We start from the raw sequence: 24315 nt of genomic DNA, 5'->3' as shown, positions 1-24315 counted from the left end.
TGTCCTGTGGGGGTTGTGGCTGGTCCCTTGGCTGTGCTGGGTGGGTTTTTTTGGAGGGGGTGGGGGTCTTGCCCTGCATTTTCCTCTCATTCTCCAGCCCGGTGGCAATGCAGTCACCGTTGGTGTGTCAGAAAAACCTCTTGGGAGGCATCCCACAGGTAAGAGCAACGCAAAAGCTGCAGCTGGGGCATCTGTGGGGCTGGAGGCTGGGAGAAACCCAGCGGCGTTGCCAGAGATGCGCGGAAGAGGAGGATGTGAGAGCTGCATCCTCTGCCCGGGGATTTGCGCTGCCTGCCCGAAGCCGAGGGGACCTTGGGCTGCACCCAGGGTTCTGCAGCCCTGACCTTCGTGGCCATGTATGTTTTGGAAGAGGGACCAAGGCAGCTCGGTGCCACCTGGGTTTCTTCCCGTCCCGCCTCCGTCCCCTTTAAAGCCGCCAGCGGTGCAGCCCCCGCCACAGACCGAGCTCCGCCACGGTCCACGATGATGCTGCAGCTCGTGCTCCTCGCCGCCCTCGCCCTCTGCGGTGCGTCCTCTGCGGGAAGCCCTCAGCCTCGTTAGCTGGTGGCAACCCCCCTGGTTGCAACTCACCCCCCCCCCCCCAATCCTCTGTCCCGCAGGACGCTGCTCCGAGCAGGACCTCGATGGGGTGCAGCGGGTGGTTGGTGGGACCGAGGCGCGCTCCCATGCCTGGCCCTCCCAGGTGGGTCCTTCCTGGGGTCACCCAGTAAATCCCGGGGGGTCTCACCCTGCCAGGACCATGTGGTAGGACCCCCCTCCCCCCGCCATGTCTTACACCCCCTCCCCTCCCCAGATTTCCCTCCAGTATTACTCCAGTGGCAGTTGGCGTCACACCTGCGGTGGGTCCCTCATCCGGAAGAACTGGGTGATGACGGCAGCCCACTGTGTGGATCGGTGAGCAGGCGTGGGCCCCCCACCTTCCTCTCCTGGAAAAGCCATTTTCCACCAAAAACCTTTCCAAGGAGAAATCTGGGCTGCCCCAGCACAGGGAGCAGCAGTCCTTGAAGGTCCCTGCTGGTCCCCCATCAAGGGGTTACATGGACCATCCCTGGGAGCATCTTCTTGCATCAATCATTTTGATATTAACTCCCTCTTGAAATAATCGTAATTCGGGGCCTGATCCTGTGGTTTTTTGTCTTGCCGGCAGTAACTTGAACTTCCGTGTTGTGGCTGGCGAGCACAACCTCTACTCAAATGATGGCAAAGAGCAGGTCTTCAGCGTGAGCAAGATCATCATTCATCCCTACTGGAACAGCAACAACGTTGCTGGGGGGTAACGTGTGTGGGGAGGGGGATTTGAGGGGAGGGGGAGCATCACTGGGAAGGGGGGGGGTCCCTGTAACACCCTTTCCCTCCTCTCACCAGCTACGACATCGCCTTGATCCGCCTGGCCAGCTCTGCCACCCTGAACAGCTACGTGCAGCTGGCGGCCCTGCCCCGGGAGGGCTCCATCCTGCCCAACAAATACCCCTGCTACATCACGGGCTGGGGTCTCACCCGCAGTGAGTGCTGGCAGGGCGCCGTGGACCCTCAGTCCCCCAAAACTGTGGGAGAAGGGGGGACCTGAACAATATTTTTAAGCCCTTCGAGGTCCCAGGAGGCATCATGCAGGGCTTTGCTCAGGGCATGGCATCTGGGGCGGGGGGGGTGCCGGGGGTGTGGGGGTACCAGAGGGTGGGGGGATCTGATGCGTGACAAGGGGCTCAGTGGTGGCTGTGGGCTCGGCTGTGGCACGGGGGGGTTGTCACACCTCGCAGGGTATTGATGGGCGCTCGTTGGGTGCAGCCAACGGGCAACTCTCCAGCGTCCTGATGCAGGCGCCCCTGCCCGTGGTGGACCACCAGATCTGCTCCAGCCCATCCTACTGGGGCTCCACAGTCAAGACCACCATGGTCTGCGCCGGCGGTGACGGCGTCCGCTCCGGCTGCCAGGTACGGCTGCGGCATCCCGCTTCTCCCCACCATCCCACCAGCGTTCCCATCCCACCGGCGTTCCCATCCCTCCCATCTCACTGGGGTTCCTTGGTCCGGCAGGGTGACTCGGGCGGTCCCCTCCACTGCGCGGTGAACGGGCAGTACCAGGTCCATGGCGTCACCAGCTTCGTCTCTAGCCTGGGCTGCAACGTCAAGAACAAACCCACCGTCTTCACCCGCGTGTCTGCCTACATCTCCTGGATGACCAACGTAAGGCGTCGGCAGGGCGCGGGCCCGGGGGGCTGAGACCGGACGTGATCGTTGCACCGATGGGCCGGCTCTGGCCCCCTGGCTCAGCCATTTCCGTCCTTCCCCTCGCAGGTGATGGCCCAGAACTGAGGCAGGAGAAGAACCTGATCCCCAGCCCAAGCAATGAACATCCTCTTCCCCCACCTTTTGGACTTTGGGGGTTTACAAAAATAATTTTATTAGCTGGGGCCAATAAAATCATTTCCTCTCTCCAGCGCACTGGTGGGTGCTTTGCCCAGCAGCCCGGCAATCCCTTCTCTCCCAACCCTCAGCATCCTTTTCCCCTTCCATCTTCCAGAGCATCCCTTGGGCCGCGTCCCTCCTCTTCCTCACACCTTAGGAAACTGCCACAAGGAAAAGCTTTCAGGGCAGCCGGAAATTCCTTAGGATAACGGAAAAGGGGGAAAATGCTGCAAATCCTCTTCACGGGCAGCAGCGCAGCTCCTTGGGGATGCAGCGGGGATCCAGGATGGCACGGGGGGATCTAGTTGGGATTTTTTTCCCTGCCATTCACTCCGTTTCTCTTCCAAAACCAACGGGGGATGTGGGACGGGGCGGCTGTTACTGTCTTGCCCCATGGCCGCATCCTGGAGCACCGGCCATGCCACTCCCCCGCCCAGCACCGGCACCAAATCCCGGCACCAAACCCAAACTTTGCACCCCAAACCCAAACCCCCATGGAAGAACCATGAGGACGTGGTTTCTCGTCACCCCCTTGGCCCACCCGTGCCGCTGGGCGCAGGGGGGAGCCTTTGGGGGGGCAGGGCGCGGTGGGGGTGCCCGGGTGCTCAGCGGATGCCGGCAGCTGCCTCGCCTCGAACTTCCTCCACCGAAAACATCAAACCGCAGCGTGCGGCCGTGAGCGGAGCCGGGCTGCAGCCATGGCAGAGGGCAGGGGCGGTGGAGCCGGGCTCTTCGCCAAGCAGGTCCAGAAACACTTCAGCCGGGCGCAGGAGAAGGTAGGGGCGATGCCCAGCCCCCCCTCCCCCCAATCCTTGATTTTTATTTTATTCCCTCCTTTTTCCCTGCTGCAGGGCTGAGGGGGTGGCACAGCAAGCACTGCTGGGCACCCTGGGTGCTCGCGGGGTGTTAATTTGGGCACGTCGGGGTCGATGTCCCCATCGCTCCAAGGTGCTGGGGTTGACGTGGCCCCCAAGGCTCCACGGTGTTTTGGTGGCCGCTGGATTCTCTAAAAATGGGCTTTTTCCACCCAAAACGCCTTCCGGAGGTGCTGGGGGGCCGGTGGGCTGCTGGCCCGGGGTCCCCAGGGCTGGCTGGAGGTGACAGTCCCCAGCGGGACCCGGCATGGGGACAGGCCCGGGGACGCCAGCGTTGCTGCACAGGAAGCGAGGGGGAAGGGCTGCGGAAGTGGGCAGAAACGGGGCAATTTTGGCAGTTTTGGGGTGGCTCCGGGGCATCCCTTTGCCCTGTAAAGCCAGCGGTGGCTCCCATTTTGGGGGCCGTGCAAAGCCCCCCCCACCCCGCCAAACCCACGGGCCCTTGGGTTTCCTGGCTGGGGCTCGGTGCTAATTTGGGCTCCGGCATGGCCGTATCAGCCCAGGCCAGGCCCCCGCCGCTTCCCGGGGGTTCACGCTCTTCCTGGACACCCCAAAGCTCCATCGGACACAGCCCTGGCCTCGCCGTGCTCCTGCCAGGGGGCACGGGAGCTGCCTTCAGCCTCAGCCCATCCTCATCCTCAGCAGCAGCAGCACCAGCACCAGGGCTCCCCCTGCCCCCACAGCCCCCCACCTGGGTGCTTCGGGGTGCACAGGCTGCACCTGTGGTTCCGTAGGGTGCCGTGATGGGTCAGCACCCAAAAAGTCACCGTTTTCCACTAAAAAAATAAAAGCAGCCAGGGAGGCATCAAATTTTTGCATTCCCCATCCAAACCCCTGCTGGCCCCTTGGTGCCCCCCCGCGAGGGGCTCGGTGGGGGTCAGCCCTGCTCCCCACCCAGGGTAGCGCCCGGGGGGCAGCGCCGAGCCCAGGGCCAGTGGCTGGTCCCACGGCTCCATCTCTCTCCATCCCAGGTTTTGCAAAAATTGGGGAAAACAGTGGAAACCAAAGACGAGCAGTTTGAGCAAAGCGCCTACAACTTCCAGCTGCAGCAGGTTGCAGGGGGGCGCGGGGAAGGGGGGGCACAGGGACACCCCCACCCCATCCCCTGGCCCCGCTGCCCCCCGGGGTACCTCCGTCCCTGGTGGGCTCCCGGGAACGGCCTCGAGCCCCCGGCCCTCACCGCAGTGCTTTGCAGAACGAAGGAAACAAACTCTACAAGGAGCTGAAGGGTTTCCTGGGTGCCGTGAGAGGTATGGAGCCGGGGGGCGCGGGGGGCTGCCGGGGCAGGTGGCTGCAGCCCGGTCTGCCTACCAGTGTTAATGAATAGTAGTTAATAAATAATAGAGACCAGATAATCGATGGTAGAGATTAAAGGATTGATGGTAAAGATTAAAGAATTGATGGTAAAGGATAGACGATCAATGGTAAAGATTAAATAGTCGACGGTAAAGGACAGACAATCGACGGTAAAGATTAAATAGTCGATAGTAAAGAATAGACAATCGATGGTAAAGATTAAATAGTCGACGGTAAAGATTAAATAGTCGACGGTAAAGATTAAATAATCGATGGTAAAGGACAGACAATCGACGATAAAGAATAAATAGTGGTAAAGAACAGACGATCGACGGTAAAGAATAATCAATGGTAAATAATGATACATAATAAAAGATGATAATAAATAATTAAAATTATTTAATGATAAATAATGCAATGTAGTAATAAATAAACAATTCTCTTTCTGCGTGCGCTGGCCACGCCGCAGTGATGCACGAGAGCTCCCGGAAAGTGGCCGAAACGCTGCAGGAGATTTACAGCCCCGCCTGGGACGGCCACGAGGAGCTGAAAGCCATCGCAGCTGTGAGCCCCCAGCGCCCCCCCTGTCCCCACGGGTCCCCTTTGAGCCTGGGGGGGGGCGGTGAGCCCAGCGGGGGGGTCCCTGGGGATGCAGCCCAGCACGTACAGCCGGAGGGGCGGCGGGGGGACACACACCCAGGCGTTCCATCCTTGTCCCCCCCGTTTTCCACCCCGCAGAGCAATGACCTCCTGTGGGATGACTACGAGGCGAAGCTGGCCGACCAAGCCTTGCGCCTGATGGAGAACTACCTGGCCCAGTTTGGGGACTTTAAGGTACCCACTGGGGGATGGGAGGGACGTGATGGGGCTGGGGGGCTGGGTTCTGGCTCACCACCCCCCCCAGGAGCGCATCGCCAAGCGGGGCCGTAAGCTGGTGGACTACGACAGCGCCCGGCACCACCTGGAAGCTCTGCAAAGCGCCAAGAAGAAGGACGAGGCGAAAATTGCCAAGGTCCAGCTTCTCACGGGACCCCTGCCCGGGGCAGCCCCCCCCGGCCCTGGCGGCAAAGCCATGGCCCCCCCTTCCCTCCCCGCAGGCCGAGGAGGAGTTTAACAAAGCCCAGGCGGTGTTCGAAGACCTGAACAGGGACCTGCGGGAGGAGCTGCCGGTTCTGTATGGCAGGTACTGGGGGCGTCACGGGGGCTGGGGGTGTCACGGGGGCTGGGGGCGTCACAGGGGCTGGGGGGCATCGTGGGGCTGGGGGGCGTCATGGGGGCTGGGGGGTGTCACAGGGTCTGGGGGTCATCGCGGGGATGGGGGGGGCGTCATGGGGGCTGGGGGCATCGTGGGGCTGGGGAGTGTCACAGGGTCTGGGGGTCATCGCGGGGCCAGGGGTCATTGCGGGGCTGGGGGCGTCACAGGGTCTGGGGGGCATCACGGGGGCTGGGGGGCATTGCAAGGCTGGTGCCACAGGGGCTGGAGGGTGCCATGGGGGCTGGGGGGCATCGTGGGGCTGGGGGACATCACGGTCCCCACACCCAGTCACTGAGTGGGGTGCCACGAAGGCTGGGGGACGTCACGGGGCTGGGAGGTGCTATGGGGGCTGAGGGACATCGTGGGGCTGGGGGACATCACGGTCCCCACACCCGGTCACTGAGCCCTGGGCCTTGGGCTGGGCGCGGGTGCCAGCGGGTGGGTGCCCCTCCCCCCCCGGCGGGGAAGAAGTGGGGGTTTCCCCCAAAAGGCCACTGCGGGGAGGGGGGGCTGGTGGTCCCCAGGGACACTGGCCACGCGGCTGTGACAGCTGGGAGGCGGCAGCACCATCACCACAGTGGAGTGGCCCTGGGGACAAATGTCCAGGGCCACCTTGTCCCCCCGCCAAGGGGTCATTCGCCATCCCCATGCCCAGGGGACCCCGAGGGTGGGTGCTCACCGGCGGGGTGCTCAGCACCCCCAAGCCCCCCCCAGCCCCGCCCCTGTGTTCCCCCCCCCAGCCGCATTGCCTGCTACGTGACCATCTTCCAGAACATCTCCAACCTCCGTGACGTCTTCTACAAGGAGATGAGCAAGGTGGGGGGGGCCAGGCAGCACCCCACAACACCCCTCCCCTCCCCCCCCCACCTCGCAGCCATCGCTGGGTGCCCCCCGCCAACGCCCCCCATCCACCTCCAAGCGTCGCTGCTGATTTAATAATTGAGAGCAGCTCAGGGATGTTTGGGGTGCTGGTGGGTGATGGTGGGACTGGGGAGGCCCCTCTGGTGGCACTGGGGGGGCCTTCTGACCCGTTTCTCCCCCCATGTCCCCCCTCGCAGCTCAACCGTGACCTCTACGAGGTGATGAGCACACTGGACAAGCAGCACTCCAGCAAGGTCTTCATCGTCAAAGGTGTCCCCAGGTAATGGGTGGGGGGCCGTGGGGGGCTTCCAGTGGCCAAATTGTCCCCCCCAGACCCCCAGACCTACAGATGGGCAAGCGCCGCCCGCCGCTGGGCTGAGGGTGCTTTGGTGGTGCTGAGTTAATTAACCGGGGCTGTTTGCTGATGGTGCTGGCTGGGGGAGCGTCACCGGAGCTGGGGCCACCACCATGTGTCCCCAAGGGTGATGCCTGTGGGGGGCTTAACCCCCGCTGTCCCCCCCCGTACAGCAATCGGCGGTCGCTGGTCATCTCCTCGCCGGTGAGCCCCCCGCCCGTGTTCCCCTGCCCGGGGAGGGCACTGGCCCGGGAGCCTGCGGTGGAAGCAGAGGAGGCGATGGCAGAGTCCCCTGCGGCGGGTGACGGTGCCACCGATGCCATCTCCAATGGGGAGCCGGGGGTCACCGTCCCTGGCCCACCCCCCGCTTCACCCGCCAGCGGTGGGTCCCTATCGGAGACGGCGTCGATCTCCAGCGAGGACCCCCCAGAGCCCGACCCCAGCCCCGAAGCACCGTCCCACGAGCCGGGGACACCGGTGACATCCGCGGGGCCACATGCCAAGTCCCCCACGGGCACCGAGAGCCGGGGTGCGGGGCCGGCGGGGGCTGCCAGCGGGGCGCCTGGGGGGGCAGAGGCCATCGCCACCTCCCTGGCGTCGCTGATTTTATCCAAGGCCATTGCCCAGGCTGCCGGCACCGCGCCACCGGAGCCGGGAAGAGCTGAGGTGGGGGCGAGCGAAGCCCCGGCCACCGTGGGGGACCCCCATCAGCCAGATGGCACGGCCACCGACGGCGGGGGGCAGGCACAGCCGGGGGGGTCACCACCCCCAGCCCCGGTCAGCCCCGGTGATGTCCCCGGTCCAGCAGCGGTGTGCCTGGAGCCGTGCCCACGCGGCAGTGCCACCGATGGGGACAGCGACTCCGAGGGCAGCGAGGGCAGCGTGGAGGTGATGGACATCGAGCCGCAGGTGGCCAAAGCACAGGTGAGAAAGTTCTGGGGCCAGGGGGCAGGGGGAGATGCCATGGTGGGGGCCGCATCCCTGCCCCGGGATGTTAAGGGGGTGCCCAGCTTGTTGGGGGGCACCTGGTGGGGCTGGGGGGGCATCACCCCTTGGATAAATCCAGCCCAGTGCACCGCTCCCCTGCTGGCAGATAGGGCTGGATCTGGCCCCCGGCACGGGGTGGGGGTGGGTGTCCCCCCTGGGGTCCCCAGCCGAGGCGGATGCAGCAGCACCGCGGGGACCCCCTGCGCCCCCCCAGCCAGACTCAGTCCTCCATGGGTCCCATTGAATGGAACCACACGGTCTCCATCCCCCCCGGCTCAGCACCACCTCTGTGTGCCTCCCAGGAACAAGGCTGCCAGGGGACGCCGGAGCAGGACGTGAGCCAGGACACCCCCCCAGCACCAACCTCCCCCCAAGACCCCCTCGAGACCCTCACCCCACTGTGAGCGGGCACCCAGCGGTGCCACCAGATCCCCTTTGTGTAACCGTCCCGCACATCCCACCCCCCGTCCTGTTGGAAATAAAGGCTGAGAGAGCAGCGAGAGGGGGGCGACGGTGCTGGCGGGGGGCAAAGCTCCATCCTGCAAGAGCCCCCCGGCTGGGGGGGCTGCGGGGGGCGCAGTGGGGTCCTCACCCATGGGTGGCTCCCGCCAGGGGTGGGAGGGACTTGTCCCGTTCTCCTTCTCCCCACGCACCCAGCGCCGCCGTGACTCAGGGCGAAGGTGTCAAGCCGGTTTCTCCAGCTCCCAGAAAATGCACTGCCATGCGGAAAAAAAAAAACAAAAACAAAACCGACAAAAAAACCCCAAACAAACCCCAATTTTACCCCCACGCCACGCTGCAAAATTCCCTTATATCAAAGCAAAAGCCTGTCGCCGTGCTGGTGCCCGGTGCTGGGCTGGCTTCACACAAGCCGGTGGGATCCCGGGGGAGGGATCCCGGGGAAGGAATTCCTGGATTTTTATCGCCGTTGCAGCCGGACTGGAAAGGTGAGGCAGGAAAAAGGCAACGCCTTCGCCTGGGCGAGACTGGGAGCCGCACATGGTGCCGGCACCGTGAGCCCCGGCACGGCGGGCGCAGGTAGGAGCTGGGGGGACACACAGACACACACGGGGCTCTTGGGGGACCCCCGGAAAATCCGCCCTTTCCCGGGAGGTCGGCGGGGGGGGGGCGGGGGTTGGGCTGCGTGGGATTTGCACCCAGAGGTAACGGAGTTGTGCGGTGGGAGATGCCCAAGCGCGGCGGGTTTCGGGGAGAAGCCGGAATGCGGGTCCTCAGCCGGGTGTTTCCCAGCTGGGTTCCAGGTGGGTGGGAAGGGAAAAGTCCGGATCGTCCTGCAGCGAGAGGCAGAAGGAGGAAAATCCATCGGGAAAGCTGAGCAGGGGGCAGGGGAGAGCAAACGCTCCGGGGGGACCTGGGGTGACGGAGGAGAAATGGGGACGAGCGGGCGGCAGGGCCGGTTTGCTCAACCCATCCTCCATCCCCTGGGAATGGGCACAGGAACTGGGATTGGGACTGGGACTGGGACTGGGGGGCCATGAAGGCACCGCCGAGCATCCCCAGCAGCCGCCTGCGCCCCGGGGGGCGGGGAGGGCTCCGTGTGGGAACAGCTCTTGAGCGACTTGGCCTGGGAGCAGGAATGAGGAAGATGATGGGTGGGTGGTTTTTTCACAACCCCTGCGTCACTTTAAAAAACACATGGTGATCCGGATGGATCCCGCGCACTGGGGAAGTGACTCACCCCCTGCCAGCCCCCCAGCGCAGCCGCTGGATGCCCGGAGGCTCGGAGCTCGGCTGGATCCCGGCCCACCAAGGTAACCCTGGCCCTGCGGAATATCCCGTAGTTTTCCACGGCATGGGGCACGGGGCAAATTCCCTGTTGGTTTTGGTGAGTTGCCTCCCATGATGGAGAAGCAGCGAGGGGGTACCCGGGCGGAGCATCCAGGGGTACCCGGCTGGAGCATCCGGGGGTACCCAGCTGGAGCATCCGAGGGTACACGGGTGGAGCATCCAGGGGTACCTGGCTGGAGCATCCGGGGGTACCCAGCTAGAGCATCCAAGGGTACACGGGTGGAGCATCCAGGGGTACCTGGCTGGAGCATCCGGGGGTACCCAGCTGGAGCATCCGAGGGTACACGGGTGGAGCATCCAGGGGTACCTGGCTGGAGCATCCGGGGGTACACAGCTGGAGCATCCAGGGGTACCCAGGCAGAGCATCCGGGGTTACCCAGGCGGAGCATCCAAGGGTACGTGGGTGGAGCATCCAGGGGTACGCGGCCGGAGCATCCGGGGGTACCTGGCCAGAGCATCCCTCCCCGGGATGCAACGTGCCAAGCTTTGCTTCCGCGGTCACCGGCGTTTGGATGCTGAATCAAGTCTTTAAATTGAAAATTTGGTTTAAACCTTTGCTGAGTCCCAGGATCGTGCAGGCGCTGTGGGCACAGCACGAGTTTGTATTTCCCACCAGCGATGCCCAACGCTTCCCGAGGCTCCCGGTGGCACCACTCCCTTCCCACCGAGCGGCACCTTTTCCTCTTTCCTCTTCAATCCCAGTTTTGAGGGGTTGGGGCCTTTTCACCCGTTTTTTGCTTTGAAGCTGCCTGGGGGGGAGATGGGTCCGCTCAGCTCCTGCCACACGTGTCACCCCCCCTCCCTCCCCCTGACACCCGGCATTGCTGCCCAGTGGGCATCACGGCAGAGCTGGGTTTGGGGCAAAAAAAGGGTTTAATGCAAAGCTGGATTTGAACGAAAAACTGGGTTTAATGCAGGGCTGGGTTTAAAGCAAAAATCATGTTTAAAGCAAAAATCATGTTTAAAGCAAAAATCATGTTTAATGCAAAGCTGGGTTTGAAGCAAAACTCACGTTTAAAGCAGAGCTGGGTTTAAAGCAAAAACTGTTTAAAGCAAAGCTGGGTTTGAAAGAAAACTGAGTTTAAAGCAAAAATCATGTTTAAAGCAAACCCGTGTTTAATGCAAAGTTGGGTTTGAAGCAAAACCAGTGTTTAAACTGGGTTTTGAAGCAAAAACTGTTTAATGCAAAGCTGGGCTTGAAGCAAAACCCATGTTTAAAGCAAAAATCATGTTTAAAGCAAAGCTGGGTTTGAAGCAAGAACTGTTTAATGCAAAGCTGGGTTTAAAGCAAAATCATGTTTAATGCAAAAGTGGGTTTAAAGCAAAAACCGGGTTTAAAGCAAACCCATGTTTAATGCAAAGCTGTGTTAATGCAAAGCCGGGTTTAACGAGCTGGCAGCTCGTGCCAGTTGCTGTGTGGACAGGGCCAGCGATTCGGGGTGCCGGTGGGTGGGGAGGGGTCCCCCCTCTGTCCCTGCCGCTGGGAAGGGGGGAAACTGTTTTCCCAACATCCCACCTCTCCACGAGCGTTCGCACTCCAGTCTCGCTGCAAAGCCAACCCCACTGCGGTCGGGGAGGTTTTGAGTCCTGGGGGCACCGGGGGGCCACCGGGGCAGGGCCAGACCCCCCGAAATTCATCCTGGTGCCAAAATCTGGGAGGTCACGTCGGGGTTAGCATCCCCCAGCCTGGTGAGATGCATCCCGGCTGCGCGGCACGGCTCCCAGCTCCGCGGTGCTGGCCCACTGCCATGCTCCCGCGGGTCATTTCCCACATTTATTTTTAAAATTTTTTTTTCTTTCTTTTTTTTTTTTTTCCTCCTGACATCTAGCGGCACCACGTCCCCGCTGAGGCGCTGAGTCACTCGTGCCGGAGCCATTGCAGAGCGCGGTTTTTTGGGGGGTTCCCGGGGTTGCCCACCCCCCTCGGGCTGCTTTTTTCCAGGGAAAACGAGAAAACGTGACAGCAGCGGCGGCATCAACGGCAGCGGCGGCATCACCCTCAGGATGCTGCCGGGAGCATCCACGCGGATTCACGGGCAGTTGGAAGCTCTGGAAGTTTGAGTGACCTGCAACCTCCCCATCAGCCCCAATAAAATCTCCGCTTTAATTAGCGCCACAGCTCTGCTTTAATTAGCTGGCGGCTGCACCCTTCGGGGGGGTTGCGGGGGAATTTATCACTTTGATTCTTTTTTTTTTTTTTTTTTTTGGTAGTTCGGAAGGAGCCCAGAGCTTCGCCTGCAGGAAGCCGATGCGATGGAGGCTCAGCACCCTCGGAGCGCAGGTGAGCGCAGCACCGTGACCCTCGGCGAGCCCTCGCCTGTGGCCACCGTGTGCCCCGGCTGGGCTCAAACCGGGCTCAGAGCCGGCTCAGCACCAGCCTCACCTTCTCCACTCTCCCTGTTTGCTGAAGAGGAGCTGACAACCCCCGCCCTGAAGAAGGCTCACACCCCACCGCTCCACGAGGACGCCAACACAGCACTCATCGCAGGTAGGGGCTCCCCGGGCCACATCCAGCCCCGGCACCGCGCGGCGGCTCAGTACCGGCTAAACCCGGCTCCTCTCCCCGGCAGTTGTCATCACGCTGGTGTTCCTCACCCTGCTGACGGTGCTGGTGGTGATCATCGTCTACCTGTACAGAAACAAAGGCAGCTACCTCACCTACGAGCAGCCGGTGGCGGAGCCCGACGTGGCGCTGCCGATGGAGGATGCTCCAGCCAAGGAGAAAGAAGAATATTTCATCTGAGCCGCCGGCTCCAGCACCCACCTCTCAGGTCCCAGTCGCTCAATTCCTTGGAGTTGGGGATCTACAAGCTGCTTTTTCCCCCCATTTTGTTTTTTTTCCTTAATTTATTAAGCCAACCATCAAAGGAAAAATCAACAGGTGTGTGTCGGAGCTTTGCGGAGCTGGGGCAAGGAGTGCGGCAGAGCCGGCACAGCCACGCTCTGGCTGCCCCCATCCCCCACCTCCTCCCTTCGGTGCTTCCTAATACAGACCCGTGACCAAACGCTCCAAGAGTCGCTCATGTTTTCCCTTCCCTTATCTCACACCACAATGAAGTTATTCCGCTGATGATTTAGGGGTGGGTTAATTAGCCTCCAACTTACCTACGCTAAGGTTAAGCACACACGTAGCGCAGCCCGATGGATTGTGCGACTCGGAGCCCCATGGCACCCTACGGATGTGGGGATGCTCATCCCTGCCCCGAGAGGCATCCGTCAGCCGGGATGCTCATCCCTGCCCCGAGAGGCATTGTGAGATGAGGCGCGGAGCAGGTTTGCTTCACCCGGCAGGCAGGGACACCGGCTTTCCTCCGCTTTTGCTCCGCACAAAGATGAGGCGAGGAGCAGCTCGATGTCCCCCCTCGAGGGGCAGCTCTTCCTTGAAACCAAACCCGGAGGGGAAAAAAGAAACAGCCCAAACAGGAGGAAGTTCATAAAATAGCAGCAAAGAGGAAATAAGTGAAGAAACCCGAAGGCTTGCGGTGGGCGGGAGCCAAGGGGTTTTATTTGAGGTCTGATGCAAACCTGCTACTTCGTTCAAATTTTCAAAATAGTCTTTATTCTACCTTTTTTTTTTTTTTTAGTATAAAAAAATCCACAAGTTAAGTGCACCACAGTGTATACAGAGAGAGACGTAATGCTGAACGTTTTCATAACAGTCAGTCGGATGGTTAAACACAACATATACAAGACACAGATTTAGATTAAACTGAAACCTCGAGATAAAATATATTTGAATCTGATATTTTTTCGTCAGAAAACAGAAACAAAACAAAACCCAAAACATTGAGGATCCCTGAAATATTCTTCTTAACCCTACGAAGACTTCATTATACCCAAGTCATTTCTGAAGTACGTGTCCGGAAAACCCACGACCCAAGCTAATTTGTGTGTTGATTGACAGTTGTTACACACCCTCGGGCAGATGGTGACCAGCCCCTCTGAACAACAGCCTGAAGGAGTTTTGGTGTCAAGACACCAGGTTGAGTTTCAAAAAAAAAAAAAAAAAAAAAAAAAGAAAAAAAGACATTTGTTTATTAAGCGTCATTCTAAAAGCCTAGTTAGCATCGAATGAAAGGTTCAAAGATGAGTTGCATTGTGTTTCTGGCACCAAAGCCTGGCTTTGATTAGATCTAATGTGCAAAGAAATCCAAGATTACTTGGAGTGTATAAAAAAAAATCCCATGATACACGCCAGCCGCATAACTTCCCAGAGGGAAACGGGGGTGACCGTGAGCACGGGGTGCTCCCAGGGATGCGCTCTCCCGAGGTCAGGACGAAGGAAGCGCGGCGGTGCCCTCCCAAGTTTTGCCTCGCTTTTCCAGCCAGCACCTTTGCTTTTGGGGAGGGGGAAACCTGGGGGGTCACGGCTCTGGGGCCAGCGGTACCGGCATGGCACCGGCCCCGCTCCCTCGCCTTCCCCACAGCGGTGTTACTCCGGTGAAACGAAGAGGCAGGACTGCCGAGCTCACGTTCACACTGTGAATTAATTAATCCCCCCCCATTTAAACAGCGGCGCCGCTACCGTCACCAGCGTCCCTTGGCTCGTTTTCGGGTGCCTGCAGGGTCGGGCACCAGCCCGGGGAGACCCCTCACCGCTGCGTGTCTCATCCGCGACGTCGGGTTAATATGGACTAAAGCAGTTACATCGTGAGAAGTGCTGACAGTATGTGATGTCTTTCCTTACACAAATGGAGCCCCCCCCCTCTCCCCCCTTCCCCTGCCTTCTTCACCAGATAGTGTAGCCGCCGTCTGAGCCTCCCAGGAAGAAGTTGCCCTTCCGTTGCGTCACCAGGACGTTGGCTCCCTGCATGACGGCCAGCTGGGCGGCGTTGGGGGGGCAGCCGGGTGGGGGGGGCTGCAAAACAGAGAAGGGGGAGGCGGGAGGACAGCTGAGCCCAGTGCCACGGCAGGAGCTGACACGCCGCCGCTGCGGGCTGCTGGGACCACCAAAACCTCCCCATCCGCGTCCCCATCGCTCGCTGCCGGGACCCCCAAAACCTCCCCATCCGCGTCCCCATCGCTCGCTGCCGGGACCCCAAAACCTCCCCATCCGCGTCCCCATCGCTCGCTGCCAGGACCCCAAAACCTCCCCATCCGCATCCCCATCGCTCGTTGCCGGGACCCCAAAACCTCCCCATCCGCATCCCCATCGCTCGCTGCCGGGACCCCAAAACCTCCCCATCGCTCACTGCTGGGACCCCAAACCCCCCCATCCGTGTGTCCCCGTCACTTGACAGGGTGACGGAGCCCCGGAGCCGATGTGAGACGCTCAGCCATGTGCTGCCCTCTCGCCTCGGAGAGCTCCTGCGGGGCTTTTTGCCTGCGCAGAGGAGCCCGTGGGCTGTAGAACAAGAACTTCACGTGGCCAGGAGCGACGGGGGGAAAGTCCAGGGAAGCAGGAACCTCCCGCACAGGGAGAGGCCAGCTCAGTGTTTGGGGGCAGGGAAAATCAGGTGCCTCCCTCCGACGCACGTTATACCATGACCCCCAAGCCAAACTGGGGCTAGTACTGGCCACAGAAGGGTTTTGCTGTGCGTCAGAACCGCTGGAGAACCACAGGTTGGCCAGAGATGGAAAGCAGGAGCCCACCCTTCTCCCCGATGAGGGATGGGGTAAGAAACACGTTTTTTCTCAGAAAATAAAAGGACATTTCTCCCCGGCTACCGCCTGCAACCCTCCAACGCCGAAGCACGCGGGGTTTGGGGGGTACGTTGGTACTTACTGGGATGCTGGGTGTTCCGCCAGCCCCAAACCTCGCCCCAGCATCAAAGCCACCTTCCACAAGGACCGTTGAACCAGGAGGGTACATGGGTCCCACGGGGTAATACGCCATCGGGACCGAGGAGCCGATGGGACCCACGGCCACGGACTGGGCCACGGGCAGGAAGACAGAAGCGCCCGGGTACGCCGCAGACATGGTGGGCACAGTGGCAGCCCCCAGCGGCACGAAGCTGGGGCGGTAAAGCTGGTGGGGTAAAAAAAAAAAAGACAAAAATAAAATAAAAGCCATGCAAGGAACCTGAGCGACTTGTTCTTTGCGCTCAGCATCACTGTCCCATCCACTGTCACCCTCCTCCTTGCACGAGGGTCATTTTTGCCCACTGGCTGCACGAAGCCATCTAAGAGATAATTATCCGTATTATTTGTAGCTAGAGATGAGCGAAATTTATTGTCTTAACGCCAGGCGTGGCTCCGAAGGTTCGGCACCGGATAGTTCCCATCTCCCACCAGGATGCTGGGTGCCCACCGCTGATACACGCGGTGAGCGAGTCCCCCGGGCAACAAGAAGAAAAAAGAAGTTACGGAGCGATGACTTGGTTTTTTGTAATTTAGGAGGGGGTCTCAGAAGGAAAGAAAGCTTTTGGAGGAGCATCCCACCTCGGAGTAAGCCGGAGGGGCGTCCGTGTAGGGCGGCGGCTGCGGGAGCGGCACGGTCTGGGGGTACACCGGGGGGGTGGCAGGCGGCTGTACCGGGAAGGACGGCGGCGTGGGGTATTGTCCTGCGGGAAGGAGGAAAGTTCAGCCCGAAGCCGCCGACCAGTCAGTTTTGATTATTCTTAAGTCTTTGGAAAGTCCCGTTTGTTAATTATCATGGCAGCCGCCCATGGGTGTCCCCTACCCTGCTCCCTCCCCCATCCTGGGGTAACCCCCCACCCCTGGAGTACCCCCTTCCAGGGAAACCCCCCTCTGCTGCCAGGATGCAGCCCATTAAGCCACGGCAGCCCCCCCTGGGTGCCCCCCCCCATCCTGGACCTTTCAGGGGGTCTCAACCCCCTCAGCTGCACCCCACACACACACGTTGTCCCCTGGGGGGTCCCCCTGACCCAGCTGCCCCCCTCCCCCCCCCGTTACAAAGGTGTCTCACTCACTCCAACCTCCCCCCACCCCCCGAGCCCCCTCATGGCACCCGAGAGACCCCCCCCGCGGGGTAGGGGCTCCCCACAGCCCCCCCATTGCATCACCCGGGGGGGGGGGGGGGGGGCCCTTCCATTACGTCACCCAGGGGGTCTCCTGCACCTTGCCTTCTGACGTCACCTGGGGGATCCCCTACGTCAGCAGGGGGGTCTCTCCCATCGCAGCGCCCTCCCCCAACTAACGGGGTCCCCCTTACGTCCTCTGGGGGATCCTACGTCAGCAGTGGGGGCGGGGGTGTCTCCCCATCTCAGCGCCCCCCCCATCTAACGGGGTCCCCCTTACGTCACCCGCAGGATCCCCCACGTCAGCGGGGAGGGGGAGGGGGGGGTGTCTGTCCCCCACCTCGCCCCCCCGCACGGCGTGGGGACCCCTCACCTGACGCGCGGGGGTCCCGCCCCTCCCCCCGCCCGGCACTCCCAGGGTTAAAGGCCTGGCCGAGGCGCGCGGCTCCATGGCGACCCGCGCTCCCGCCCCCCCGCCCCGCTCCCATTGGCCGCCCGGCCCCGCGCGGTCACGCGCTGCGGCGCCGCCCTTAAAGGCGCCGCGTCCCGGGGCCAGGGGGTCTGGGGGGGGGGGGGCGGGGAGGGGGGCGGTGTTGGCTGTCGGTTGCAGCCGGGGGGACGCGGGGGGGGACGCGCCCCCGGCCTTGCCTTTGCCGTTCATGGCGGCGGCGCTGGCTCCGGCGGCGGCGGCTCCCGCTCTGCCCGCGCCCCGCGCGCTTCCTGCTCGGTGTCACCGCGGCGCTGCGGGGGGGGGGGGGGGGAGGGGGGGGGGGGCGGGGGGGCCGCTGGGCGGGGCCGAGGGGAGGGGGGCAGGAAGCGGCAGCCGCGCGCAGGCTGCGTCCTGACGTCATCACGCCCTGGGGGCGGGGCTGCGCGCTCTTAAAGGGGCCGTGCGAGGGGAAGGGGTGGCGCTTGGGGGGTGTGGGGGCTCAGGTAGATCTTGGGGTAGGGCTGGAGTAGGGGCGTGGGAGGTGGGTCTCAGGCGGGGGGGTGCAGGTGGCCCCTAGAGCTGAGGTGGTGGGGGTCTGAAGGCCTGGGTGGGACCTTTAGGTAGGCCTCAGGGTGAAGGAGGGGCCCTAAGCAGGGTCTGGGGGGATCTAATTTGGAGTGGGGGTCCCCAGGCAGGAGTGGGGAGCAGGCAGGGCTGTGGGGTGATGGGGGGCCCTAAGTGGGGCTGGGGGGGTGGGGGTGGCAGGTGGCCCCTAGAGCTGAGGTGGTGGGGGTCTGAAGGCCTGGGTGGGACCTTTAGGTAGGCCTCAGGGTGAAGGAGGGGCCCTAAGCAGGGTCTGGGGGGGTCTAGAGTGGAGGGGGGGTCCCCAGGCAGGAGTGGGGAGCAGGCAGGGCTGTGGGGTGATGGGGGGCCCAAAGCAGGGCCTTGGGGGCGGGGAATGACAGGTGGGGATGGGGGGTAGGTGGTCCCTAGAGCTGAAGTGGGGGGGCCTCAAGCAAGGCCTGGGTGGGACCTTTAGGTAGGCCTCAGTGTGAAGGAGGGGCCCTAAGCAGGGCCTGGGGGGGGGTCTAGAGTGGAGGGGGGGTCCCCAGGCAGGAGTGGGGAGCAGGCAGGGCTGTGGGGTGATGGGGGGCACTAAGTGGGGCTGGGGGGGTGGGGGTGGCAGGTGGCTCCTAGAGCTGAGGTGGTGGGGGTCTGAAGGCCTGCGTGGGACCTTTAGGTAGGTCTCAGGGTAAAGTGGGGGGCTCTAAGCAGGGTCTGGGGGGTAGGGGGGTGGGTAGTCAGGGCCTGCACTAGTGGGGAGGCCCCAGGGGTGAGGGGAGCCTTAAGCGGTACCTCGGGGGGGGGGGTGGTGTCTCTGGGTAGGGCCCAGTGCAGTGGGGGGACCCCCAGGGGTGAGGGGGCCTCTAAGTGGGCTCCCACTGGGACCCCCGCTGCTCTCCCCAGCCCTAAAGTAGCGGCTAGACCTGAGGGGGGGCCTGGGCAGGGCTCGGGGGGTGCCCATGCAGGCATCAGCATTGGGGGGGGACCATAAGCAGGGTCCAGGGGGAGGGGGGTGCCACCCATCCACCCCACAGGTGAGGTGGGGGGCCCCCAGCGTGGGCTAGGGGCAACGTGGGGTGCCCCAGCCCCCAGCAGGACCCAGCCCAGCTGGGTTTCCTTTCCAGGGCCTGGGCCAGCACTGGGCAAACTGGTGGGCAGGGCAGCCCCCCCGGCTCTTCCCCTGCTTCCTCCCGACAGCACCCAGCGAAAGAAGCTGCCTCTGAGCTCGTGAATAAAAGATCAGTGGAAATGGTTGGTAACCTCCAAATATTGTTAAGCTTAATTAAGCCTTAAGGACTGTGTGAGGCATCAGCAGGCGGAGCGGCTCGTTAGCACGGTGGCTGCGCCAACAGTTGGTGACTGCAGCTTGAGCTCCGGGTGATGTTGGTTATTCTAAACCGTGTCTTTGCGGTGGTTGGTAAAGCCCCAAGTCCTTCCCAGGGTCTTCCACAGGACCCCGTTTTCTGCCTCCCTGCAGCAGGGAGCCCCTGGAGACCCTCCTTTTGGGGGGCAGCATCCCACAGTGGGACCGGTTGCCTTCAGTGGGGTCTCCCCCAACATGGGGTGCGTAAGGAACCAATTCCTTTGGGAAGTGACCGTGGTTTCCCCTTTCCATTAAGTGTGGCCAAAACACAGCGAAGAAGCTGAAGATGCTGGCAGGTGCCTGCATTTCTCGGGGTTGTTCTCCCCCTTACCCACCCCCCCACCCCCAGTTTCCCTTCATCCAGCAGCACAGGAGAGATTGAGGGAAATAAAACCTCCTCTTTGATTCAAGTGCTTTTTTGCCTCGTATTTATACAAATATTAGGCAAGTCTGTGTTTGCAAGAGCAGGTGCTCCCCACTCTTACACCAGCCCTGTTCAACAAAGCTGGGGTGTCTACGGCTGCTTAAAAACATTGTGGGGTTCAAGGAGGAGCGTGAGGCTTCTCCTGACAGTCTTAAATGAATTTGGGGTGAGTTACGGGGCCTTAAATACTGTTATAAAAATCTGTTGCAGGTGTCACCCGCTGCAGCTCTATCTGCTGGCAGAAGGTGCAGTTGGAGGTCCGGAGCTGTGCCTAAAGGTATGATGCAGTCCGGTGGTTCTATCCGTAAAGTCATGTTTAAAAAAAATAATGTATATGTATGGCACTGAAAAGAGCACAATAAAGGTTCCCCCTTACAACGTAAAACCCCCCCTCCCCCCTTTTTTTTTGTGCATGTGATTTTGATAAACTTTCTGGCTGCATTTTGGCCAGAGTTTGAGGGTACAACTCTTTCAAGCTCATTTTCAGGCATCTCAATCAACAGTATCATTGTTCTCTTCCCTATTTAAGTGAACTTCTCATGAATAATGTACCGGCTGCCTGATGAATATGCACGTTGGCTGGTGTGCCTGGGAGGGCTTCATCAATAATTCATGCCTAGAAAATGTTCTTCACCTTGCTGCACAGGAACCATTAAAAAAAAAATATTTACCCTTTAAAGTGGGAGAGAAGATGGGTGGGAGTCTGCCCACAGAGATGTGGAGTGAGGTAGGGTGTAAAGTGTGGTGACAGTAAGAAAAGCGGGGATGCACCTCCCGGGGGGGGAAGGTGGTGTCTGAGGCGGTGACCCTGATTCTTCACAAACCCCAACCTGCAAAGCCCTGGAGCTTGCCGGCACTGCTCGGGGTTAAGCCTGTTCAACACCACCTGGCTTCAGACCCTGGTTTGTTCTAACAAACGGCCCTTTTCCCACTTTTTCCACTCTGCTGTTATCGTTACACAGAAAACTTCCTTGTAAAGGAAGAGCAAAGGAAGAGTGGAAACGCTCTGTGAGGCGGCAAAGGCGAGCAGAAAGTGTTTCCATGCAGTGGAGCCAGGCTCTCCAGAAGGCACCTGCTTTCAAATCCCTTGGGACTGTTTTTATTTGTATTTTTATTGCTGATTACCTCCTTTAAGGGCCTCTTGGGACCCCGTGATTGAAAAAAAACCACCCTCCAGTGAACGTCAAAAGCTCTGAAAAATCGGCTCACGTGTCATCTTGCGGCCCCCCAAAATGGAAACCTGGAAAAGTGGAGGCAGTTTCTGGACGCCTGGCTGGGCGCCAGCGGACTTTGCTTCTCACGCTGGGCGCTTCTGAAAGGCAAAAGGGGGACGGTCTGCAAAGAGCCCGGTGACACACAAACCAGATAAAAGCGTCAACGGCAGAGCCTGCGTTCTCGGGTGAGTGAAGGGCCCACGCTGCAAGTCCTTATTCATACAAGACGGAGTTATTTAACCCTGACCAGAAGCGGAGCTGGCCAGGATTATACCCATTCTTTGCTACTTAATGTAGCAAAAATAAAGTAGCGGTAAAAATTCAGCTGATAGCGCTGGTCTTGCAAGCAGGGACGTGTTGGTGAAACTTTACTCATGTGAGTAATCACCATCGAGAGGCACTTTGAGGCAGTGAGCACCCTGTGGGTGTAGGGCTATAATCAATTACATAAAAGTAATGAGTAAGCAGTTGTTAATGACTGGATTGATACCTTCCACCTAGGGAAAACAGTCTCCTTCCTTCTCCCCACCACCAAAACAGGCAGTTCCGTCGTTGGCTTTGCCAGAATGGGATTTCACACCCGGTGCTACAGAGTGGCCTGAAAAATCCCACAGAAATTTTAAAGCCTGTTTGCAGCTTGAAAGGGGAAAAGCCAGGCTGGTTCTATCGCAGCACCAACAAAACCAGTGTTAAATCTCCGTGCAGCCTTTACACAGCACGTACTTAAGCTCAGGTTCAGGGAAGTTTGTGAGCCACCGGAGTTGCTTTGCAGCATGGAAGCCAAAATAAAGTCCTGGCTTGCTTTTTGGGGCACTTTCAGCCATTTAAGTTCTTGAAACAGCTGGAATAAGCTGGTTTGTGGCATATATGTTCCTTGCAGGGCTGGAAACCTTTCTGTAGCAAATCAGATGTGCCAGGAACCACAGGGTCAGGTGCAAACCCTCCTCTGACCCGTCGCTGCGTGTGATTAGAGCAGCCAAGTCAGCAAAAAGAAGCGTGGACAAGAAAGCTGCAATATTAATTTGGTCACCTACCAAAGAGTTCTCATCGGCAGAGCAAGCTCTGGAACAAAGGACACATTCTTGCAGTCAGCATTTTAGTTTTGCCAGCTATTCCTGTCAAACAGTTAATTAAAATCCCCCTCCCCTTCCAAATAAGCTATTTTCCTGAAGAAAAAAAAAAAAGCTTTTCAGCACTCATAAAATCAATTCCTCTTCAAGAAAAATTAAAAATGCACAGTGCACCCTTTTCCCCATATGCATTATATTAACCAGTATGCCAATGTATGTAAATGAGGCTGAAATTCAACTAGATGGAAGTATTTAAATATTCATAATCACAGTACAGCATATGCAAACCAGGCTCTCAGCAGAATTGCGCTGCAGTCTCCAATAACAGCTGTACTCGGGCAAAGATGCTTTAACATCTCTAATTCGATTATTAATGAAAATGTGGTCAGCGCTGGCTGCATATTTGTTAATATTCGTGCCTCAGCGTTAACCCCTGCCAGGCGTTAAGCACTGGCTTAATTCCTGTTGAATCAGAGCGCGGGCTGCGGCAGTCGGTGCTAATCGGCACTGAATATTATCATATTAAGTTGGGACGCAGCGGCTAGGCTAGTCTAAGTGACGTTAAGTCAAGAAACCTTTCTGTGCAGGCAGGAGAGGACGTGGGATGGATTTAGAAGAACCTCACGTGGTATTTGCACTTCTTAATTGTTGGTTTGTTGGGTTTTGGGTTTGTGGTTTTTTTTTTTTTTTCACAGGGATGCCAGTTACATCCCTGCTAATGTATATATTCACTCACGGCTGATGGGAAGAGCGCTGTGGGAGCAGGTTGTGAATATCTCATCATGAACTCTGAAAGAGGTGTGTTGTGAGGCAAGGATTTCAATTAATCCATGAGCTTTTGCCACAAAGATGGGTGGTGCAGTTCTTTCCAGCTAACAGGGATGGGAAAAGAAGTAAAAATAATTTGGCTTTATCAAGCCGTGCTTGTTTTTAAGAAGTGCCAATAACTGAGATGTCACGGTAGAGTTTTTGTCCCTTGCCGCCCCCCCCCCCCCCCCCCCCCCCCGGCTCTCTTTTTTTTCCTGCCAGGAGATAAGAAGGAAGTTACAATTTTAAAATTGTAAAAGACCACAGAATGCAAGATAATAATATGCTCCGCTTCCTTTCTTTTTAATGATTCCAAACAAGCTATAATTGGTCTGTAAGTTGGCCTGAAAAGCTGCAGAATTGCACCTGTGCTTCTAATGAGCTTTGCAATTACAGAAATAGTTTCTTCCTCCTTTTAATTACGTATTGACAAGGTTAAAGTTGCACCTGAGTTGCCTTTATGGTGCTGATTTCCTCATTCCTTCGCCTAATCCACAAAAAAAAGTCCCTCCGAGCTGACAGACAGATCCCCGGGACTGATTCATGAGCGGCATTTCTCGCACAAGTCTGTGTGATCGCTCCTGGAAATTAAAATTACCGACAGGGTTCAGAGAGGCTCTGGTAGGTTCTCCCCTCTCGGAGACACCCAGAAGCAATCCCATCCTCATCTCGTGAACTATTATGGTCTGTTTCTTGCTTGCCCCCCCTCCACTAGAGCAGCCCTGCCGCCTGCCAGCTTGACGCTCAAACTTTGCACCGTGGGTGAGCCAGCCGGAGTTGTGGGCAGCCGTTATCCCGGTTATCCCCGTTATCCCTGCAGGAAGGCGCCGCTGGGGGCGAGGTGGGTGCCAGCAGCTACGTGCAGCCTCATTTTTGGCACCCCGCGGGGGTCCCGAGGTCCTGGATGTGCTGGTGAGGGAGCAGAATAAACCGAATTTTCGAGGTGTGGGGTCAACGGCCCCCCAGATTTGAGCCCGAAGGAGGGCAGGAGCCTGTGGCTCCACTCACCCCAGGGCCGTGCAGCCCCCCAGGCTCGGATGAGACCCCGGTGCGGGACTGGGATGCCGGCTGGCGTGCGGAGCTCAGCCTCCTGCATATTATGCTGGGAGGCTGGATCTGGAGCTAATGCTATGCCGGGAAGATGGAGCGTCTTGAATTATTACTGTGGCTTCCCCGGGCGCTGCTCCCCGCCCAGGCCCCTGCCTCCAGCTCCCGCGTTAAAGACTCGGGATGGGTTTTGGGATGGTTTTTGGGGATGGTTTGAGCACTTCAGGAAAAGCCCCCAGCCCGGGCAGGTAGCGGGTTGGGCACCGGGGCTCTGTCTTAAGCTGCAGCCCCGGAGGAAAGTGGATAACGGGGAGGGGGGTAAAGGGGAACAAATTGAATCCCTTGTGCTGCCCCGGGGTGGTTCACGTTAATGTGATGATTAATGTATTAATTTATGATGATGAAATGCTGTATTAGGGTTTTGATGAGCCGGCTCGGAGCTGGGGTCAGGAAGGCTTCTCCAGGGGTGATCTTGTGGGGTGCAGAGCCAGGGGCTCCCCCCAGCACCTACTGCGGCAAACTGGGGGCGCAGCTGCTTGGGGTCTGCAAAGGGTGACCCCAAAGCTGGGGGGCTGCTGCTGGGAATGGGGCTGGGGGGGGGCTTCGGGTTTT

General features: G+C 59.6%; 4 protein-coding genes and 2 long non-coding RNA genes across 9 annotated transcripts in view; 4 read left to right on the top strand and 2 right to left on the bottom strand.

Annotated features, from left to right (window-relative positions):
* The first annotated feature begins 65 nt into the window (after positions 1–65).
* On the top strand, positions 66–2457 carry CELA1 (chymotrypsin like elastase 1). The gene is made up of 8 exons (XM_055696458.1): positions 66–526; positions 621–703; positions 815–915; positions 1169–1294; positions 1387–1523; positions 1807–1952; positions 2055–2204; positions 2316–2457. The coding sequence occupies exons 1-8, from the start codon at positions 355–357 to the stop codon at positions 2331–2333; spliced, it is 933 nt and encodes a 310-aa protein (XP_055552433.1). The 5' UTR covers positions 66–354; the 3' UTR covers positions 2334–2457.
* Positions 2458–3050: 593 nt separating this feature from the next.
* BIN2 (bridging integrator 2) lies at positions 3051–8557 on the top strand. Its single transcript, XM_055696447.1, has 11 exons — positions 3051–3202; positions 4273–4353; positions 4497–4551; positions 5067–5161; positions 5336–5431; positions 5502–5609; positions 5695–5780; positions 6593–6668; positions 6911–6993; positions 7242–7992; positions 8358–8557. Exons 1-11 carry the CDS (start codon positions 3125–3127, stop codon positions 8457–8459), a joined length of 1611 nt encoding a protein of 536 aa, XP_055552422.1. The 5' UTR covers positions 3051–3124; the 3' UTR covers positions 8460–8557.
* A 1116-nt stretch (positions 8558–9673) lies between these two features.
* Positions 9674–10366, bottom strand: LOC129734204 (uncharacterized). Its single transcript, XR_008729848.1, has 2 exons — positions 10287–10366; positions 9674–10171 (listed from the first exon to the last, which is right to left on the bottom strand). It is a non-coding gene; the product is annotated as an uncharacterized LOC129734204 (long non-coding RNA).
* Positions 10124–12869, top strand: SMAGP (small cell adhesion glycoprotein). 2 transcript variants are annotated; one of them, XM_027811201.2, is made up of 3 exons: positions 10124–12145; positions 12275–12352; positions 12435–12869. In XM_027811201.2, exons 1-3 carry the CDS (start codon positions 12118–12120, stop codon positions 12605–12607), a joined length of 279 nt encoding a protein of 92 aa, XP_027667002.1. In that variant the 5' UTR covers positions 10124–12117; the 3' UTR covers positions 12608–12869. The 2 variants fall into 2 exon arrangements, with proteins under 2 accessions (XP_027667002.1, XP_055552440.1); XM_055696465.1 differs by having other exon boundaries at positions 10160–12352.
* A 531-nt stretch (positions 12870–13400) lies between these two features.
* DAZAP2 (DAZ associated protein 2) lies at positions 13401–17551 on the bottom strand. The gene is made up of 4 exons (XM_055696464.1): positions 17433–17551; positions 16246–16367; positions 15590–15832; positions 13401–14722 (listed from the first exon to the last, which is right to left on the bottom strand). Exons 1-4 carry the CDS (start codon positions 17443–17445, stop codon positions 14594–14596), a joined length of 507 nt encoding a protein of 168 aa, XP_055552439.1. The 5' UTR covers positions 17446–17551; the 3' UTR covers positions 13401–14593.
* Positions 17552–18639: 1088 nt separating this feature from the next.
* LOC129734201 (uncharacterized) overlaps positions 18640–24315 on the top strand; it is a 6237-nt gene continuing 561 nt past the window's right edge. The window contains exons 1-5 of one of the 3 annotated variants that reach the window (XR_008729845.1): positions 18640–19033; positions 19776–19842; positions 20701–20964; positions 22545–22647; positions 23377–23497. This is a non-coding gene — a long non-coding RNA (uncharacterized LOC129734201). Of the gene's footprint in view, positions 19034–19775; positions 19843–20700; positions 20965–22544; positions 22648–23371; positions 23498–24315 lie in introns of all 3 variants that reach the window. The other 2 variants (XR_008729844.1, XR_008729843.1) reach the window with 2 other exon arrangements.

This window comes from Falco cherrug, chromosome 19 (genome assembly GCF_023634085.1).
Source record: "Falco cherrug isolate bFalChe1 chromosome 19, bFalChe1.pri, whole genome shotgun sequence".
Taxonomy (NCBI): domain Eukaryota; kingdom Metazoa; phylum Chordata; class Aves; order Falconiformes; family Falconidae; genus Falco; species Falco cherrug.
This window is presented reverse-complemented; position numbering and strand designations above follow the sequence as displayed.